The sequence below is a fragment of the Ciconia boyciana genome, chromosome 1 (genome assembly GCF_034638445.1).
Source record: "Ciconia boyciana chromosome 1, ASM3463844v1, whole genome shotgun sequence".
NCBI lineage: Eukaryota > Metazoa > Chordata > Aves > Ciconiiformes > Ciconiidae > Ciconia > Ciconia boyciana.
This window is the reverse complement of record NC_132934.1, coordinates 89856433-89878859: the sequence shown is the minus strand read 5'-3', so window position 1 is coordinate 89878859 and position 22427 is coordinate 89856433. Positions and strand designations below refer to the sequence as shown.

General features: G+C 42.1%; 1 protein-coding gene across 2 annotated transcripts in view; it reads right to left on the bottom strand.

Moving 5' to 3' along the window:
- GSK3B (glycogen synthase kinase 3 beta) overlaps positions 1–22427 on the bottom strand; it is a 154020-nt gene that overhangs the window by 4956 nt on the left and 126637 nt on the right. Inside the window, exons 9-11 of one of the 2 annotated variants that reach the window (XM_072881570.1) lie at positions 12916–12954; positions 10357–10543; positions 2797–2895 (exon numbers count right to left, since the gene is read on the bottom strand). In XM_072881570.1, the coding sequence (XP_072737671.1) occupies positions 2797–2895; positions 10357–10543; positions 12916–12954 (325 nt within the window). The remainder of the gene's footprint in view (positions 1–2796; positions 2896–10356; positions 10544–12915; positions 12955–22427) is intronic. The other variant, XM_072881579.1, reaches the window with a different exon arrangement.

The window sequence follows — 22427 nt, the reverse complement described above, 5'->3', positions numbered from 1 at the left end:
TGATGGCGTTTGTCTTCCCAAGTAATGGTTATGCCTGCTTTCCTGGAGATGGCCGAACACCTGCCTGCCGATGGGAAGTAGTGAATGAATTCCTTGTTTTGCTTTGCTTGCGTGCGCGGCTTTTGCTTTACCTATTAAACTGTCTTTATCTCAACCCACAAGTTTTTTAACTTACTCTTCTGATTCTCTTCCTCATCCCACTGGGGGGGGAGTGAGCGAGCAGCTGTGTGGTGCTTAGTTGCCGACTGGGGCTAAACCACAACAATATCTTATCAAAAAGCTGAGATTTTGACGTGGCTGAGTACCAACATGACAGCTATGAAAATGGAGTAACTGTCTGCAAGCAGCTAACAACAGCCCAACTGGATTACCTACAGTGATGAACTAGTACACCGCACTTCCATGTACATGCACCTATGCCTCAAGCTTACAGAGCAGGCAACCATGCTGGACATAACAGCGGACACTTGAATCTCTGTATCAGTTCTGCTTGCTAGAGCGAGACAAGAGTTACACACTAATAATGTGGATGACAGTTATATAAACTTGCTTTGCCCTTTAAATTACCTTGAGAGCTACATTTTGTTAACATCACCACCACTCAAAAAAGTAGTTTCTGGACTTGTACTACTTAGTCACATGAACAAACATTTTGCAGAAAAGCCTCCTGCCTATCGGGATGCCCTGGGTTAGGTGGGAGAGTTGCTCCCATGCTGCCTTAGCAGTTACTGAAGAACTAGAAGTTTACTGCTCCGGGATGTGCAGGGGGTACACAGAAAGAAGCGACCCCTTCTATTAAAATCTCTTGCTAAGTGCAGCATCAACATGCAAAGCACAACAGATTAACATAACCTCATACAGGACCTAATCCTAGAAATCACAACTCTGATGAAATTCCCATTGCCTGTTGTGAGAACCCTACGTGAGTAAGAAACTACAAACCAGCTGTGCTGCAGAAACCCAAAGCTGCATGTTGCCCAATACTGAACTTAATTTCACAATTTCTTTCCAAGGTGCAAGGATTTTTTTGTTTTGTTTTTGAACTATGAGTAAGTGGTCCTCTCCCAACTCAGTGCAGTGCTTGCAAACAGGAGGTTTAAAAATGTTGACATCAATAAGGTGGGGTTGGTTTTGGTTTTTCCTTTAGTATACTTCACATTTCTGACACATTTAGGCCTTGGGCTAATGCATTTTCCCCCCACATGAATTTTCCCCTCCCCAGTAAAGTGCTGGGTGAAAACAGACTTCTTAACCCCATTAATTCCTCAAGACTCGTATCTTGGCAAAGAGAACTCCTTAAAAGGCATGAAAGGGACAGTAAGTGAAACAGTATTTTTTGGAAGGGCTTAAAATAATTTTCCATCTTTGTATTTTGTAGTTTTTCAATCACTTTTACTACTTTATCTGCTTTTTTTCCCCCCTCACTCGTTGTTGAGCAACAGATGCACATAAAAGGGAAACAGAGAACATGACTATTTGCAAAATACTGCCAAGTGTATGAAACAAACATACTAAATTTGAAAATAGCAATTTTGCTTTCTCCTAAATTCAGAGCACATAAATTGTACAGGCTGTAGCTTTTATCTACTGCTACTACATTTTCAGAGAGAAGCCTCATCTTTCAAACCTGGGAGCATCTGTCTGTCCTGGAGTATGAAAATGCTTTCTATACACCACTGGCTGGACCAAGCGCTTCAGGTATCAGGTAACTGTCCAGCACATCAACCTGCAAACACTTCCCTGCACATTTCAATAATACCTTTTTAATTAGGGCTTCTCCTTATCAGCTATCTTACAATGAGTAAGCGCCCTGCACCTCAAAAGGGGGTCACAGCCCTTGTCAAATGGGACTGATGTGCATACAGGATACATATGGAAGCACGCCCATTTCACAGCCTGCCTTTGGGTGCCCAAGCCCCAGAGACAGCTGGCTGCTGTGCTGACTCAGGGCTGACTCAGATGAAGAGTGCCATGTACTGAATCACCTCTGCCACATCCTGCAGCACCTAGGATTTTCTCTGGGAGTCTCCCAACTGATATTACCTAGCTTTTAAGCTTTCACTGGAAACAAAATACAATATGGAGTGGCTACAGGCCAAGCGAGCTTTTAAAAGGTTTCTGACAGAAACTTGAGAGCGCACGAAGAGAGGCAAAAAAGAAATTCACTCAGTGCTGGCCAAAACTCAAAAAGTGTCTGCTTCGTGCCTGAAGATGACACAAGTGAACCCAGTAAGATGCAACTGCAACTATTTATACTTAGATGAGGCAGTGAGCACACTGACTGAACTCCCTAACCAGACTGTTAAGTGCTATTGCCTTTGGGGAAAAATCCTCTCCATCCACACTCCACAGAGGCCACACGTACTGAAGCTAGCCATTTCTTCTCTTCCTAGGCATCACAAACAAACTCGTGCTCCAAGTCAGTGTTAATTTCAGAATGTCTGAGAGCTCAGAAATTAGGTGCAAACCAATTTACAGGGATTGCTATAAAACAGGGGAGGTAATGATTTTTTAATAATTTTAATCACTTTTTAAGTGGAAGTCTGAGCAAGAGGGACCAACAAACAAAACAGTCGAACATGGAGTCTAAGTGCCCTGGGTTAGGATTTGGGTTGGTGACCACAGCTAGCACCCAAATGACTGCCTACCAAGAGCAAGTTTCAGGTGATGCTGGAACAAACCCCTCCTCCCCGTTCACCCTGAGGGCCGAGGTGGCTCATGGACCACAGCAGAGGGAAGGTGCCTGGGCAGGTGGAGCGAGGGTGGGGAGGGAGGCAGGCAGGCACATGTTCTCACCTGAGGCCGCTGTAGCGTTTGTAGGGGTTGAAGCAGCTGCTTGGTTCCGGGCATGAGCAGGGATGAGGATCGAAGCCAGAGATGGGTTACTTGACAGTTCTGGAGAGGAGGTGGAACAAACAGAGTTAGCTCATTGTCCACGAAGAGCCCCGCATGCAGGCTCAGCTCCTCAGGTTTAACCCCCGTAACAGCAACCTTGGGTGAAATGCATGCCCTTACAGCCAAAGGTCGCATTACGTTTTCTTCTTTGCTGACCAGCGAGAGGAAACCACAGCCAGATTTGGCAAGGCAGTCTCCAAAGCAAGACTGTCAAAACTACAAGTAGTGGTGCAAAGGAACTACTTCCTAGAGAAAGACAGCGGCTTGGGAGTTAGCAAAGAACCAGCCAAGCCTGTTCCTTACCAACGGCCTGATAACGCTGTTTCCTTCTGAGAACTGGAAGGATTTTCTTCACAAACCCACTTGCAATCAGTCTCAAGAAGGCTGATAACAGTGGTGCTGCTTTGGGCACTGGTTCAGCAAGCAAGCAGCTGCCACAGTTGCTCCAAGAGCTGCAGGGATTCAGTTCTTTGGCTCACTCAAGCATCACTTTCTCAAGGACCCAGGAACCCAAGACCAATCTCTCACAGCAGTCTCCTTGAGCGAGGCCAAGAAGAGGTGACAACTCCTTTAAAAGCACAGGGAAAGGCAAAGGGAATTGGTCTGCTGGGCAATTTAAATGGACTAAATGATGCAACCATTATTTCTGAAGACATTAACCAAGGAAAAAATAGTCATGTCTTTTAGGCTCCAAATCTAATATAGCTTCAATGTGTATCAGAATGAGAAATAGGCATCTTACAGTCACAACTGTGGGAGGATTAAGGGCAACGCATTGCCAACAAATGACAATCTTCTGGCACCCTTTCAAGAGAATCTAGTGCCTCACAGAAGGTGGGACTGAGCTGAGACAAGACAGGTCCTGTTTGTTTCAGAAACAGGAGTGACTGACTGTTTCTTGAGAAAGCAACATCCGGTGAAAAGGATGTGAACAGTCACCTCATGGAAGGAGACTGATGACTTTTGGAGCTCCAGGAGGTCATCTGGAGGAGAAATGAGAATAGACAGCTTTTTACATAAGACCTCCAGATAGCAAGGGCTGTACAGAAACCAGTCCAAATCACGCCATGGGTTCAGTAAGGTGGTTTTGTACAGAGTGTTAAATTATTTGGGCTCATTGTTAAGAGCCTATTGCTTTTCTTTAACACAAGCTTTAAACTTCGGGCCTAAAGGGATTAGCAGTCTAGTTGGTGGTTTGTTTTTTTCCTCCATTAAGTAACATTAAGTTTCTTTACTGCTGGGAGGGCAAGATGCAGAAGACACTCACCTTTTTACAAGCCTCTTACTACTACACATTTTAAGACTGCATTTCAGCACTTATGAACATAAGCTCCAGTCTAGAACCAAACAGAAGTTGCTACATTATCTGCAACCCATCCAATCTATCCTGTAATACTCCATTCAGGTCTAAGCAGACCTAGCTAGTCCTTCTACAAAGCCCCAATACTCACAGCATTTGGACAAATACTAATCCTCAAATTCATGTCGGAATAATTCAGAATTCATATATTCATAATGTAATTCAGAATTCATAAGTTTCCATTTTAAATGGAAAAATAAAGTGAAGAAACATGAATCCTCAAGTATCAAAGCTGAACACCAGTGATAAATCTATACTTTAATACTAATTTGGGTATTAGCTGCTCTGTGCTAGAAGATGTTGCTCCTTTAGTATTTTTTCCAAAGCTATTTCTCACATCTGTTATTACTGGGAATCTGCTGTTTATCTCGCTCTTTTAAAAGTTTCTATCATGCCCGCATTATTTTCTGCTCATCATTGGCAGCAACACAGGGCTGTGACCCAAACAAAAACAGAGCTAAAACATCAAGGAAACCAAATGACATTTGTTACTGTCCGGTGCTAAGCGGTGCCTCGAGGATGCAGTTATAGACTGCCTGCATCGCTGTAGCCAAAGAACCAGCTGATCCAACAGAACAACACTTGCAACGGCACTTCAACCCTATTCTCATTCCTCCCATACGTTCATCTAACGCTATCAGAACACCTCCTTTTGCAGCACCAATTATGGCAAGTATACTGCTTTTTCGTTGTTTTTAAAGCAACTGCAACTATTTCTCTGAAGCTACCTTAAAGAATTTGCATAGAGACTAAAACACTGATCTTGTTCCCTTCTTCTCAAACCCCACATTATCTTTTTTGGTATAAGTTTCTTAAATTCAGCATGCCCTGAATGTCTCGACACTTCACTTATCAGGTCAATTCAGACAAGAAATAACCAAAGTAAATTGAACTCTTTTGGCTGAAGTTTAATAGCAGCTTTGCTTGAGAACTTGTTTGAGTTTTTGTTCTGCTGTATTTTTGCAGCTATCCCATCTGTAAGGATGAGACATGTCAATACTGAGGAAAAAGCTTGGCCTGTGGTATCTGCAGTCTACAAAGTATTGAGAACCTCTGTTCTCACTGATTTCCAACACAGTATTTGGACAAGCTGTTGAACTGTAGACTGCTTATCTAAATCAAAATTAGCAAATTAGATTAGCAAATGTGACGCCCATCTACAAGAAGGGCCAGAAGGACGACCCGGGGAACTACAGGCCTGTCAGCCTGACCTCGGTACTGGGAAAGCTGATGGAGCAGATCACCCTGAGTGCCATCACACGGCATGTAGAGGATAACCAAGGGATCAAGCCCAGCCAGCATGGGTTCAGGAAAGGCAGGTCCTGCTTGACCAACCTGATCTCCTTCTATGACAAGGTGACCTGCCTAGTGGTGAGGGAAAGGCCATGGATGTTGTCTGTCCAGACTTCAGTAAAGCCTTTGACACGATTTCCCACAGCATTCTCCTGGAGAAACTGGCTGCTCATGGCTTGGACGGGTGTACTCTTCACTGGGTGAAGAACTGGCTGGATGGCTGGACCCAAAGAGTGGTGGTGAATGGAGTTTACTCCAGTTGGCGGCCGGTCACAAGTGGTGTCCCCAAGGGCTCTGTGTTGGGGCCAGTTCTGTTTAATATCTTCATCAACGATCTGGATGAAGGGATCGAGTGTACCCTCAGTAAGTTTGCAGACGACACCAAGCTGTGCGGGAGTGTTGATCTGATTGAGGAGAGGAAGGCTCTACAGAGGGACCTGGACAGGCTGGATCGATGGGCCGAGGTCAATTGTATGGGGTTCAACAAGGCCAAGTGCCAGGTCCTGCACTTCGTTCGCAACAACCCCATGCAACACTACAGGCTTGGGGAAGAGTGGCTGGAAAGCTGCCTAGTGGAAAAGGACCTGGGAGTGTTGGTTGATAGGCACCTGAATATGAGCCAGCAGTGTGCCCAGGTGGCCAAGAAGGCCAATGGCATCCTGGCTTGTATCAGCAATAGTATGGCCAGCAGGACTAGGGAAGTGATCGTGCACCTGTACTCAGCACTGGTGAGGCTGCACCTCAAATACTGTGTTCAGTTTTGGGCCTCTCACTACAAGAGAGACATTGAGGTGCTGGAGCGTGTCCAAAGAAGGGCAACAAAGCTGGTGAAGGGTCTAGAGCAGAAGTCTTATGAGGAGCAGCTGAGGGAACTGGGGTGGTTTAGCCTGGAGAAAAGGAGGCTCAGGGGAGACCTTCTTGCTCTCTACAACTACCTGAAAGGAGGTTGTAGAGAGGTGGGGGTCGGTCTCTTCTTCCAGGTAACAAGTGATAGGACGAGAGGAAATGGCCTCAAGTTGTGCCAGGGGAGGTTTAGACTGGATATTAGGAAATTTTACTTCACTGAAAGGGTTATCAAGCATTGGCACAGGCTGCCCAGGGAAGTGGTGGAGTCACCATCCCTGGAAGTATTTAAAAGACATTTGGATGAGGTGCTTAGGGACATGGTGTAGTGGTGGTCTTGGTAGTGTTAGGTTTACGGTTGGACTCAATCTTAAAGGTCTTTTCCAACCTATACGATTCTGTGATTCTGATTCTGTAAATCAAAATTGCAATTCAAGGTTGGGTTAATTACAACCAATATTGCCGCAAGAAGGTATTGTGATCAAGGCAACCCAGACAAAGTTTTCAATACCATGATATGAACAGAGCAGCTATCCCAAGTCATTTATGAGAGCCAACTTCCATTCACATGAGCTGGGGGAACACCTTTGGCTTTTTCTCCTGATCAAATCATGCCATTTGCAGCCAGTTTACATCTCCAATAAGGAACAGGAATGAAAATGTCCAGTTTTACTAGAACACCAGATCATCTTCATTCCCCAAACACATGAAAATGCTTGGTGTTGGGAAATAGTGCAGTGCTCTTTCTCGGTATCGTTATGTTTGATATACCAACACTCTAAGAATCCCCTGGAAAAATTAGTCTTGTATCATGTTTGCTTTGTCGCAATAACAAACTTTCCATGTAACTCGAGTTATTTCAGCAGTTTCTTCTCAACCTAGAAGAGTGCTGGAAGCAGCACGAGTTTCATCGTTTTCTTTTCTTCCCCCCTCCACATGCCCTGAGCAGAAATACTCTGTCTAAAAAAACCTAGATGGCACTCAAATGGTCACACTAAGGATTTCTGGTCACATTGAAACAGTTTGGTTAGAAATGAAGGGGATATATATATATATATATGTATATAAAAAATAAAAATAATATTTTTCTAAAGGTCATGAGCCAGGCTCATTTAAAAAAACAAAACACCACACAACCCCCCCACACTTTAGCAAAAAAGAAAAAAAAAAAAGTCATTTGTCATCAAAAAGCATGATAGCCATTCCTAAGTGCTGAATCACAGAAGCATTTTACAGTCTTTAATGGCCAACACGGAGTGACAGTAACATTTGTGACCCAGCACAATCACCAACATGTTACAAGAAGTTTAGGAAATGGTAGTCATTTCACAGATTATTTGAAAATTCAACTTCTAAGAGAAAAATTGCTTTCTGTCTTGCAGGTCTAACAGCCACTGAACTGCAGCTCCATGGCTAGTCGAGATACCTCCTTGGACAAAATAATTTTTTCAAACCCCAATTAGCACTTACACTTGTTAAAATTTGTTTAAATACTAAGAGAAACTTACAGGCAAGACATTAAGAATGACCAGATAAAGCTCTCTTCAGCAGATCTTATCTCTACAATAAAGTAAGCACCCACATGCCCCACAACTACTGCTGGCAGCCAAAGACCATAATCTTTATCTTCCATATACTCTCATTGCTCTTTTTCTAGACTATATCTGAGCAGCATCAGTGCCCAAGATCAGCAGATCTGGTATGACGCTTAGGTTCTTCCTGAAAATCAATCCAATGCATTAATGGTCAAATTTATGTTGTTATTTCTAACAGTTTTGCCTTCAAGCCTTCTGCAGCTACCTCCTGCTTCATGGGTTTCAGGCAACTGGATATAGCCAAAGAAAACACTTCTAAAACTTAATATTGCCTGTTGAAAACAAATGCCATTCAAAACAGAAGGACGTCTTTCATTACTTTTTAAATTACCACAGATGACTTAACATGAGTCATCATCTGATTTCTAACGACCTGATCTATTTCCCAGTTGGGATTTCTGCTCTGGACTAGCCAATTTGACAGGATCTTGCACAGAGCTAAAGAGCGAGGACTGCACAGTGATCACAGGAGGAGCAAAAGCTTCTTGTGTATCTTGCTGTTGTAATCAGGACTGCTGCTACACAAGACTCACTGCTGCACGTTTATTCATTACAAAGGTCTTAAAATCACTGCGCTAAGCAATGTATTTATTTATTTAAAAAAACCTCTGGTTATTTTTTTTTTGAGTTTGGCTAGTCACCTGCAACAGAGCTTATTTGGAAACGTGTTCATGATGAGCCTCTGTCCTGCCTTCTCTTTTTAGATGGTAAAACTGGCACCTGCTGATGACAGAAACCTACTTTTTTGAATCTTAAGGAAATCACTCTACTGGAACTGATTTCTCTTGCCATTCCCATGAGTCACTGTGCAAGGGGAAAGCACGTTAGCTCCTTAGGATGGCAAAAGAGGAGCTTTAAATTTGCTTGAGCATTAGGGTAGCTTACCCAGCAGTTCCTGCACTGCCTGGGGGGAAAGCAAGGACACATTCCCAATACATACATTTATTTTTCCCCTAAGGATTTTTAAAAAGACTCACTATAGAGCTTTCCAACCCTTTTAAAAATCCTTGTTCTCATGTAGTAGATAGGCCCAATCTTAACATCATTAAGAAAGAATAAGAAATACTTGCAAAAAGAACAGGGGTGAAGCTGTATTAAGATACTGGGATTAAAACTATCTTAGCTACTGAAGATGGCCTTAGAGTGGGAAGAAAAGGCAATTCATGAGTATTGTAACAAGGAAGGACCTGTAACATAACTACTAAATTCATAACAACTGATGCAGGAATCAGCACAGAGGACAGTGACCTGGAAGCGCAAGCTATTTTCTTGAACACTTTAAGGTGTTCATGCTTCATAAATGTTTTAGTATATTCAATATATTTACCTTCTGCAAGGCAGCCACTCAAAGCAAGTTAAAAGTTTATTTCCAGGAAGCTTAAAATACTACTTTGTACAGCGACAAAGCTTTTTGCCCCTCTCCTCCCTGCCCCCCTCTTTTTTTTTTTTTTTTTAAATAAAAGGGGTCCACATGTTGAAGGAGAGGGCTCTGTTTCACTTTCTGGCAGATGGGCATTGCATGCACTAAAGAGTTTAAAAAATTACATTGATGCTAAGTGAGCCAAAAGGTGTTTTAGAAAATGCACACAGATCTATTCTTGCTCAAAGGGTGAGAATTGGCAGCTAATCACTGAAAAAAAAGTGCTGTAAAATTAATTACTAGCATATTTGTATGCCATACTTCTCACATTCTCTGTCTTGGCAGGCAAAACTGTTCTAGGGGGATATCAGTTTTACATTTCTGACTTCTGTGGAAAAAAAAATATGAATGGTTTTAAAATTTGATACCAGTCTGACTTCAAATAAAAAAGTTAGCTGTCCATCATTTTTACAGTTTCTAAATGACTGAGTCAATGTAATGCCAGCTGAACTGTACAGCATGTAAAATCTGGACACTAAAGTCCCTGTATTTACCTCACATCCAGAACCAAAATGGGCAGCAACACTACAAACCTCCCTGCCAAACCTAATATGCATTACTCCTCACTCTAGCATTTCAGGTATGAAGGAGCAGGACCATCTCCGAAACGACAATCTAATCTCCACAGTCCACTGACTGTGATATTTCACGCAAAACCATCAGCTAGGTTACAGACATTGAACTGCAAACATAAGCCATCTTGATGCAATCCAACAGTAAACAACCCTTGGTCCCCTGCACTAAATTTGAATTGAAGGCATCAGACATCTGAAAATGCTGTAACCCATTTCTCCGAGTCCCTTTCCTCTCTTTTGAAATGGACAACTGCTTAATAACCTTAGTCCTGCTTGGAGATTTTTTACTTTTGAGGGAGTGACATCTGCATTATAGTGAACATTTATCCCAGTGCTTCTTTCTAAAGAAGGGATCCTTCAACGCTCACAGGCTACCTTGAGTGGTGAAATTGAAGAGTGCAGGTTTCTCTCGCCCGTTTGGTAACTTGACATTTGGGTCCCGTAGTTCATCGAAGAAAGAGTGTGCACAGGCCTCCAGGGGAGTCAGGCGGGCAGTGGGGGTGTACTCCAACAGACGGCTACATAGCGCAATTGCTTCTGGTGGAGTGCGGGGCCGGAAGACCTAAAAAAAAAAAAAACACCAAGCAAGGAGAAACAGGTTGTCTGGGTATGTTTCTTTTCTTTGCTGACCAGAAGCAAGTCAGAGCAATTAAACCTCTCATTGCCCAACAAGCTGGAACAAACTTGTGGTTTGTGCTAATCAAAGTCCTCCAGTAAGGATGGGAAAATCCAGTTCCTGGGGTTGAGAAAGGGTTAATTGCAACATCTTGCAGTAGAGTGAATGTACAATGCCAGCAAGAGACTTCATGAGAGCGCACTCAGAAAAACAACTTTAAGAATGAAGGGGAAACTCATTCAAAAATCATGACAAACGTACACAGGTGCTACCAGCCATGCATGTGGGGTGGAGTGAAGGTGGGGAGGAGGGTTCAAATGAGCAGGATTCACTGAATGTAAAAATTGAATAAGGCCCCGCTACGGTTTTGGGTTGGTTTTTTTTTTTTTTTGGCTAGTGAATGAAGTCTTACTAACATGGACTTTTGCAAGCAGGCAGGTCAGATTGTTGCTATGGAGGCTGCTGTTCAACTTTGGAGAACAACAAGGAAAGCACGGGTGGGGTGCAGGAAATGTCTAGCTCTAATTTGCAAGTTACTCCTTCCATGACCTTATTCTGGCAAGTCATTCCCATAAGTTTATTGGGATAATTCCTGCACATTTGGTATTTGTAAAGACAGCTGAAAGTTGCGTCAAGAGAATGAACTATTTTACTGTAACAGATTTTTACCTTGAGTGGTTACAAAAAGGAGTTCTTCACTGCAGCTTTGTTTTAAACCTCTAAGAACGGTTCTACCCATCGCTAATCACACCCCCATCCTCCTTTCTAATTACGTCAAAAGCAAAATATGAGTTAATCATGTACATGACCTGGATGGCCTCCTCAAGCACTTGTGTCTCGCTATGTTGCAGGTGATATGCAGGCTGGGGAAAAGGGAGTGGGGTGTGTGCGACTGTTAAGTTCTGATGCCAGCATTTTTGGTAAAAATTGAGCTAATCCAAAATGCTTTTGCACCAGTGCAGGTGAACACAAGCCACACAGCACCAAGGAGAAAGACAAAAAAAAAAAAATCAGTGTATGACATGCTAGTTAATCACAGATGAGGAACTTGAGGAACTTGCACAGGCACTCGTTAAGTAGGTTTTAAGCCAAAGACATATGGTCTTGTGAATGAGAATCAAACACAAATGCTAAGTTCTCCAGGGACTGAAATTTTATCCCCTTGGTGCCCAGCTGGCTCAGGAGCACCCAGGTTTGCTGCAGTGCGTGCTGTGCTAACTAACTTGTGTGGCAGGGAATCCTGACTGAAGGAGTTAAGAGCCAAGTACCATAAGAGCAGAATTTATTTCTACTACTGCGTTATTGCAAAACAAACAAAAAAAGTGTTCGCAGGAGGCCTGTAATGACAAAAGGAAAGGCTTTAGCTTAACACTGCCAGCAGAGAATTCTGCTGACCACCGTGCCGTGAATATACGGTTACATGGCGGGGCAGCAGAAGCTGTTCAGCACCAAGACCGGTTGCCTGCAGAGCTCAGATTGCTGACCACAGTGCAAAGTGGATACAAGTATCACTTCCAAGTCACCGCCTGACCAGAACAAAATCTAAGACTGTGTCCAATTAAAAAAAAAAAAAAAAAGCAAAGCTCTTTTTTTTACCCCATGGTAAGTAGCACAAGTGAGGTTGTCTTGGGGTAAATCCACCGAAGTGAAGTCGCTTGGTATTTAACATGAGGTAAAACTACTGAGGGCTCCCTCATCCACTTTCTCACTGATGTTTTAACAGGCTTGATTTACCACAGCTTGAAACTGAAGTACTTCACTCTTAGCTGTGTTTTTCCTTCAGGACAGCTCACCTATCAGCTACTACACAGATTTTAAAAAGAAAAAAAATATCATTTTTTTCCTTAAGGCAAAGACGACAAGCCCTTATCTTGAATAAATTAGTAGGCAGTCGCAAATCTGCTATCTGTAAAAGGAGTACTCATTTGTCCACTCAAACTCCTCATTTTCAAGTCAGTGAAACCCTAACATCTGTTTCCTAAACCCTATTGAGAACTGCTCAGCCTGCCTTTGGATCAGAAATTAGTCACTTAGGGCAGGCAGTTCCCAAAGTCTGCCCTAACTGCTTCAAACCAGGGAGGGGAAAAATAAAAAAAATAAATTAGAAGGCCTCACACAGCCTCCTCCTGCAACAAGTGGTGACTAACACATGAAGTGAGTTACAGGTCTGTACCCATCTCTTCTCTATCACCTTGTGTTACAACATTTGCCTGGCTGCTGCCTCAAGGATGCGGTTTGAACTCAAATATTCCACTTCTAGCATTTTTCTTTTTTTCAAGGCTAGGCCTAGTAATTTGAAAAAATGTTTAAGTACATACCCGTACTCCTGAGGTGAAATGTCCTGTTCCTGACGAGTCCTAAAGATGATAATGCAGTGAAATAATCCAAACAGGGGGAGTCAATCCAAAAGAGAATAGTCCAGCAAGGAAAAATATAGCCAATATTATAAGAAATCCATGGTGTGGGGGACATAGAAAATGTTTATACAATTAGAAACTTTAAACATCAGTCTCCATAGCAGCAAGTCCAACTTCACCACAGTGTATGCCAAAAAAATCGATTGTGCAATGGTGAGGCATAGTATAGAAACATTTCTATATTAAATTTATGTTCCAATGCCAGTGCCTTTACTAAAAAAATAAAAAAAATTGAAATCAAAACTCTAACTTGAACTAAAAGGGTAATTGAAATTCCCATTATAAAGAATTTTCAGTCCTTGGTCCTGGATAGAAACGTCCACAGACAAGGGGGCCAGATTAGTTTGTCCCCAAAGGTGCATCCCACTTATAAATCTGTCCCAGAGACACAATGTAAACTTTTGGGTTGTTTTGGTGGTTGTTTTTTTTTTTTCCCCTCCCCAAAAAACCCAAACCCCTAGCAATTTATAATTTGTGCTGAAGAGAAAATAAAAATCTGAGATCTGTACTTTGAATTTGGATGCTATTAATTTGTGTGAGCTACGAGTGCCTCAGGCCGCCGCGGATTATTCTCCATTTTGGATTGACTTCCCCCGCCACTGGATTTTGTTTGCTGGCGTTATCTCTTTAGGATTCTTCAGGAACTGGATGTACCACCTCAGGAATGCGGGTATGGACTGAATTTCTCTCTATTGCGGGTTTATTCTCCCTCATACCCGTCGCACCCATTACTTAAGAAATTTTTTTCCCCTCAATTTGTCCCCTCCCGCCTCCCTTTTGAATAATACCCTAAGAAATAAAAGCAAAACCCCCTGTGGTCTTTTAGCTCTTCCCATTCAACACAGTTCCACCGGGAAAGCTGCCCAATTCGCCCACCGAGAACTACACGAGCGGCTGCCACCCGTGGCAATGGATACACCAGCGCTTCCATGCCGCGGGGTGCCGACGCCAAGGCAATGCTGGGCCGGCGCTCCGTGGTGGGAAGGGGTGGGAGGACGGACAGACGGTGGGACTCGTGAGGTGTGAAGCCCCTCGCGCGTACGGCTCAGTAGGAGATTAAGGTCTCTGTAGTTCTCAGTGAGGGAATCGATTTAGTAAATAATCCGCGGATTATTTTTAGTCTGCGGACTAAAATTTAGTGCACGGACTAAAATCCGGCCCATCAGAGCAAAGTCTGTCTCGGTCTAAAATACATCTGGGTGAAAGCAAAAGAAAAAAAAAAAAGAAAAAAGGAGAAAGGAAAAAAAAGGAAAAAAAGCTAAGTGCACAAAGTAAAGTGTTTGGGCGGACTAACATTTAGTATGCAGACTAAATATGGCCGGGCAAAAGGCACAGCAAGTCCACAAACGAAAAACAAAAATAAAACACTGACAGGAACTTTTAAAGCAGTCAAATACTACCCCACCGGCGCAGCAATTCATTTTTCTAAAATGAAACAAGACCTTGTGTAACGCTATTTGTCCACAGGAGGGACCGAAGGCTCAAGTTTTCATTTTAAAAAATGAACCTGTTTTGGAGATAAACAAATGCAAAAAAAAGGCTTTACATACAATATTCTTCAAGGAAAATTTGCACTTGCATAACTCAAAACCTCGTTTCTGCAAAGCAAATGAATTTCAGGCTGAGACCCAGGTAGCTGATTTTTTTAATCTGGTTGGGGTTTTTTTGGATGAGTTACAAAAATCTCTGAATGATCATGTCAAATGGAAATGCCAACTCATCCAAAACCACAGCTTTTGGGTCCCATCCCTCCCCCCCACTTCAGATCCCAATAAATCTATACCTCACCAAAAAGCTGAGGGACCAGTGCAACTTCTTTCTTTGTTCAGGCATGCTGGTGATGCTCAAATGCTGACAGACCGTAACAGCTAGACAGCAAGGCCAGACACACTCCTCTCTCCTTTCTAAGCTACGCTGCTATCAATGCGAATTTTTTCATGTTACTGCCCCTTCATTTTTCTGGAACTACCACCATCTTCAACATTTTAAAAACAACTGCCAGGCTTAAATGCCCCTGGTGCACTATGAAGTCACTTGGGGATGAGAGCTGCAATTTAGATCTTTGTGCACTAGTAGAGCGGTCTCATTTTATCTTACTAATTTGAAATAGTTTGTACAAGTTAGCAAAGTTCATGCCCCTTCTGAATTTTTTTTTTTTTTTTGCACGCATGGAAAGACAGAAGAAAAAGGATGGAAAGCACAGGATTCTCCTGTTTCACTTCACTCACATCAGCATTCAGCTCTCAAATAAAACCACATGGGGCAAGAGCTAAGTATTGTTTTAACAGAATGGTTGCTCTGACTTTCAGTTCATTGACATTCTTCAAACAGACTTTCCATGCACAACACGGAGCTCCGTCGTCTTGGTCTAATTAAGCCCCAAAGCCAAAGCTTCACAATGTTACACCAAGGTGCTCTTCTAGCCAGTGTGTATTAAAAGACATGACTTCATGCCATCAACCACTGTGTGTTTTGCATGCAGATTGTGAATACCGCTCACATGCTGTGCTCCCTAAGAGAGCAGAGGCTTATGAAAATGACATCTGTTGCTAACACATCAAGTTTGTGACACCACGGTTAAAAATTTCCTCACCAGCTTCAGAGACTCATACACTTTGCCAAGAACCACCCACACCACCAATTCAGGCTGACAGTCTGTGCACATCTCCGTTTGGTTTGTAAGCACATTTTTGATGTCACACGAACATTAGGTAAGAGAGAAAGCTCCTCCCTTCAACCAAAAGCCTGTACTGTTTACAAGCGGTCAAAGTCCTCAGATGCAGGACACGACCCTCAGGTCAACTTTTTAAAAATACAATCACACAATACAATTACCACGACTTCACAACATGAAGCGATATTTCAGTCCAGCAAGTTTAACGTAATAAGCCTTATGATAATTACAATACATTCATAAACACAAAAGGAGAGGGAAGAGACACATGCGAGAGAGAAATGTTTGCACTGAGCTCCACCTGACACAAGGAAACCCAAAGCTGCGGCTGAAGCTCTGCCCTTGGGACCAGTCTTGTCCCATGGGCCTGAGAATTTCAGAACGGGATTTGAAATATGCCGTTTGGCTATTTTGAAGTGCATAAAACTCATGTGATACAAATGAAGATTAAACAGTCCAAAGAGGCACTGGTGTTGGAAGTTGTTTTAAAATATATATAAGCACCCCAATTTCCTGCTCCGATTAAATCCCCCTACATTTTTTGTAAAAAGCAGCTCAGAAATAGCAAACGTCTTATTAGTAAAAAATCCCTGTCAGGTGGCACTTCCACAGATAGGGGAAAATGAAATAAAGACAGAAGGGTTACGCGGCTTACAAATGAGCCAACACAGAACTGGGAACAGGACCAGGAACCTGTCTCCAAAGCTACTTCTTGTTGAGACCACACACTTATTACTGGGCTCCTTCCATTGAGGACCCGTCAGGGACAGAACGAGCTAGCGTTTATTACCCAGTGCATGTGCTCTGCTTCTATCAAGCTCTAAAGGAAAGCAACAAAGCTACGCTGAACAAAACAGCTCCCCTTCTTCTCAGAGAGAACCCCCAAAAATCTACCTCTGGAAGCACTCTCAGCCTCGATGGGACAGCCGCTATGAACAGCCTAGACAGATGTGTTGCAATGGGACAGCTAAACAGATGGTACATTGCAGAAGACATCTTAAACTTGGCATTTGATTTCTGTAGTTGCACTGATGCAAATAATGTAATGTTACATTAGTGCTCACTCATTTATTGTTAAGCAGTACTTTCTTTACTGCATACAAATTGGGCAGAGGCAGGGTAATTCACCACCCAACAAACCTGGCTTCTTTTCTCATACTTCAGATGGAGATAAGAGATTTACACTGTCAAAAATCATTGCTGCTACAAAAGCAGCTGGGAAACATGAACTTGCCAGAAAAACTTGGTCTTTTTCTTTTAAGTTAGTCTCCAGCAGAGCTGTTTTCACTGTTTGCTTGGAAAGTCATTACACACCAAGTGAAAAACAGAACTGAACTCTTCAGAAAGCGGTCAGGGCATCGTTTCACAACACGGACAAATCACCTCCAGTTCATGCTGGAAAAGACAGTTCTTCTCTTCTCCTGGCCATGCAGGTCTGCCCTGTTCCCTTGTCCCAACACTTGCAGTTGGGGCTGAATGGTCAGCCAGGTAAGAAATGTGATCCAAAGCCTGAACATTTGTGTTATTCAAGAGGTTTTTGCTACTATACAAACAATAATGCAGAAGGGAGGCATCAGGAATATGCAGGTGGGAGGTGGAGAACTGACCCTGCTCCATGACGAACTTACGCCAATTATGAAACTGCACCCAAAGAAACATCTCAACTCTACTGTACCTTTGTAGGTCTACAAAAGATCAGACCCCAATCTCAGAAAGAAGTTTGCATTTTCAGCTTTAATTCAAATGCAAGTCCACTCACAAGATATTTCTCACAAAATTTTTGCTTTCTTTTGTAATCAGTTATAATTAGAAGTGACAAAACGAGCTGTCTATTTTATCCATTTTACTGTTTGGTATTCTTCCTCGAATCTACAGTATGAGCAGTCACTTTGGAAGCATTACAAGCAAAACAATCTGCTTAAAAACCAGACAAGAACCAGGAGAGCAGGAGTAGGACAGGATGAAGACATGAAACTGATTCTGGAGGGTGGAAAAACATGCTCATGAGAGAGACCAGACTCTTTATGTCCCAGTCCCAGAGTGTGGGGAAGACAACAGGACTGCCTGCTACAAGCACAGAAAAATTCAACATTCAAGGTAAAGTGATTAGTATGGTAAAACATATAGAAAGAATACACACACACAGAGGATACTCAGACTAAAATATTTGCCAAGTATTTTATAGTATTAGCAGAAATTATTTCATAATATAGACAGAAATATGGATCCTAAAGTCAATATCCAAAGCTGCTCTATAATACAACCAACTGTGGTTCTGCACAACTTCAGCTGCAGCCAGGAGTGGCCAATTGCTTTGGAAAAGTGCCAGAAGGGATGAGCTAGAGCCTGAAGTTTCATCTTAGACACTGTTTTTCTCTGCTATAATAATTTGGCTTGAAGACACAGACAGAAGAGCGCTCTGAACAGTATAAATAACAAGAAAAAAAAGGAAGCGTTTACGAAGTTGGGAGGACCCTGCCCTAATCTGCCGCAACTTTATTGTGATGGCAAAGTGCTGCAGAGAGAAGTCCTCGTGTATTCATCCACAGGAGCACACTGCAGAAGGGAAGAAATGCTCAAAACCAATCTAGACATGACAGTTTTTCTCTCTCTCTTCCACTGTTAAACAAATGACTCCTGTCTTTTTCCATCTCAACACTGACTTGGAAATTATGATTCAGACACCAGCTAGCTATAGATTTGGGGATGGAGAATGAAGCCATTCTTTTGAGTACACTCAAACTTATCTCACCAACTGTGTATTTAAAAAGTGCTTGCATGTGTGAACAATCTTGCAAGTATCTTCAGAACAGGGGAAACAAAGGCCACTAAACTACAGCACGCTGAAGAGATGCACTGTCCATTTTAAAGAGCTGCCTGCAGTGGAAACTGCTCCATGTCTATAGAATGGAGACAAGGCAGAGATGATGATTTGACTAAAGAAAACAGCCTTTGCTGATATAACCTGTTGTGTTGTTCTGCCATCACGAACCACGGGCATGCTTGCAGCTCAGTAGATAAGTCAGTTCATTATAATGCCATTATCAGCAAACATGTGGAAGTATCCTTGGGTGGGGAAAAAAATCCAAACGAGTCGTCTCCCCCATGCAGAAGAGGCCTAAACTACATAGTTATATTACATTTATTACAATCTTACTCCAATGAGATCCTTTACTAGCTGGGTGCAAGGGGAAAGGTGGGCCATCACAGACGGACATTTTTCATATTTCTGGAAATAATCACAGCACTGTCTTTGTTTTTCATAACCCAAAGGATTTGAGATCTGAAGGTAGCATCTGAGTAATGCTAGGATAAAGGCCAGCTGTAATGGGGCCATGGTAAACAACGCTTATTTAACACACGCTTATGAAGCATGCATTTAGACCTTTCATCAGCCACCCCACTGTCCCTGCCCACCTCCCAAAGGGCCGAAAGCTTCAGAGAAAGCTAATCGCCAAAACTGAACTTTAACAGCCCTGTGATGTACAATCTCGCACTTGATCTCAGATTTTCTTCTTGGCTTTCCAGTCACACAATTATAAAGCATAGATGAAGCTTAGTCAGGAGAAGAGAAACAAGTATAAAGATTAGTAGCAGAGATCAGACTGCACTTCCAAGAAGAAAGAAGGCTCAAGGAGTTGAGGTGGCTGAAAGACACAGAAGGAGAGTTCTGACCTAGTAAAAACAGCAGCAGCAAAGCCTCCAGAAAGAGTATTAACTTTTATTTGATGAGCTGATACAGTTGGAAAAAATGGACAGGTTTTCTGACCCAAGATAAACCTGAAGACATGACTGTGTGTCTAAAAGCCTATCCATTTTTTTCCCACTCTATCAGTCAGTCAAAAGATATTCCCACCCCTGCAAAGCCTTGCTTCTCTTATAACTTAATGCTACTTAGTCGCAGACCAAGGCAGACAAGCAGCAGGATGCACCTCCGTGAATACAAAATGTTCTAAGTGAAAACAAAGGGACGTCTGGATGAAAAGAACAGCTACGTTAATAAATTCAACACTCCGGTATTCTGAAGAAGACCCCCCTAAAAGAACCAAAATATCCCAGATTCCTCCTTTTGGGGCTGGGGTTGTGGGGGTGGGGTGCCAGAGGGGAAGAAAAGAGAAGTCCTGTTTTGGAAGAACTGTTTGAAAGATTCTTGGAAAGTTCAGATTCTCTTTTCTTTTGCTATCCAGGGACACATTGAACTCCCATAATCATCTGCATTGTGCACGTAACTGGTATAAAAACACGCACGTGCTTGGGCAACACAGAACTATATTGGAGAGAAGAGAGAGGCCTCTGTACATTTTATAATGAGAGATTCCGGCTCTTAAGTTACAAAAGTACTTCATCTCAAATTGTCAACAGATTGAAAAACCAGTCTGAGAACAGTTTGCACTGTAAACTTGCATTATTGCTGCAGCACAGAAAAATATTTTTTAGTGTTAGCTTGAATTCTCTCCTAATCTATGAAGACAGACCCTTGTTAATTTGAGATCTCTTTCTTCATACTACTACATCACACTGAATATCAATACTGTATTCAGATGATACCAATCCATTTCTACTGAAAAGTCTAAGATATATCTATGAAGGCAGACTTCAAATTTCCATAAGACTTGTGCTCAAAATTCCAATTTAAGCCTGAAACTGAATGAATCTGAGAAACAATATTCCTTCATGGACTCATCCTTATTCAGTCTCAAACAATTTCTCCAATTCTTTAAAAAACCCAGAACCTATTTCATTCTGCTACAGCACCAGCCACCATTCTTCTTCACCTAGTAGGCAACAGCAAATGTAGCAGATTACATCACCACAGCGATACTGAGTAGGAAAATAATGTATCTATGACTGCCAGAAATACTTAAGAGAGCAGATGAGAACCAGGTACATCTGACAGAAGTACCCACCACAGAATTTCAGTTGCAACCTATAGGTACTACAGCTTCCAAAGAAAATTCTTAATTGCCATCTACACACACACTTTTGCAGACAAAGCAAGCTCCCTGAAAACAAGAGCAAACCATGGACCTTACTTTTGCATAGATCATTGGCCTGGATACAACCAGTTCCAGACTGCATAGAAGAGGTTAAACATCTAGACGGTAGCTAAACATGCACCTTCGCTGGGCATCTCCACTGCATGAAATTAACTCCAAGTAGGACCTACAAAACTCCCAACTTTGAAAAATAGCCATGTTGTATTAAACACCACAAAGCAACAAGGAGAATGCCCTTGTGCCAAAAAGCTTATAGCAGTGAGTGACTGTATTCTCAGTAATTCTCTCTCAAACATGCTGAAAACTAGCTGCCTGGAAGTTCTTCCACACAAAAAATCCCTTAACTTCTGTCTGCTGAGTCCTCTGGTCATAACTAGTCCACAAAAATAACAACCTTCTAACTACTGTAATCTTCAGTAATTTGTTAGCTTCGATGGCAAGGTTTGTGCTTTTGAGGCTGAAACTTTAAGTTCAGGTCCTGCTGGCAACTACCTGCAGCACTCTAGTTACATACATAGTTATAACAAAAAAATTTTGCACTTTCACTTCTTCAGTCATTCCTTTTCTGCTCATTAGACAGCCAGAGTTCAGAAGTGGTTTTTCTCCCACACTTTTCAATTCTAAGATACAGAAGCTCCAAGAGGATGCACATGCCCCCTGCCATGCCATCACATGTTATACCAATACAGCTGGGTAAGGAAGACCAATTCTACACAATACTACCACTTAAACCTTTCACAGCTCAACATGCTCAAAATTTTGAAAGGAAAGGATCTTTAGAAGTAATACATTGAGAGGATGAACATCATTACCAACACCACACTGGATAATACTTTCTGTTAATTTAGCATTTGTATAATAAGAGAAGTACAGATCTCATAAATGAAGTATCATGTAACCTAATTGTAATAAACTGGTTTAAATGCCATTCTATACCGAGCCAATGTCAGAAGAGTTGTGTGCAGAACAACTCAAGAATGAGAAGCTATAGCTCTCTAAAACTAATTGCGTTCTAATGGAGAATGTAGATTTCATCTTCTTCTGGCAAGCTCCTCTCAATTCTTTATAACCAACTTGATTTCACTTGTGAACCTTTAGAATGACCAAGAAACACTCATATAAATAGAAGGACATCTCAGTTTTTTCCTTGAAGCTTCTGTTTGCCAAAAGATCTGTGTTGTGGTCTAACAGACCATCAAGTGCATACAGATGATTATTAAGACTATTCAAGCAGAACATAGTTGCATAGCTAGCTTAGATGCTTAACTGTGTCCTACAGTACATCTCTGCACTCCTACTCCATTGCATATTACTTTAGCCCCCCTAATCCAAACACCTTCACTGCAGGAATTCAGATGCAACCCTAGTATTCAATGCTACAAGCCTTTTGGACATATTTTTGCAACTTCTACCATGATGCAATTTGAAACTGAAGAGACCCATTCTGAAGGATTTCATTTGCCCTAATTTTTTTCCCCGCTGTTAACATAAGGTATTAAAAAGCCTCACTGGATTTACTGACCTCTCATACTATTATAAATCACTTAATCAACCCACAGAAATAAACTTGGATATGGAAATGCAAATCGGGGATTACTGGGGAAAGGGAGAATTCAGGTGGTGCACAACTTGTTAGAGAATCTATCACAAAAGTAGTGACTTGCAGTACCTGGTCTGGCACGTACCATGGCCTGCTATCACCCTCAATGAGCTCCAGCTAGTGTTTCATAGTTTCTACCACC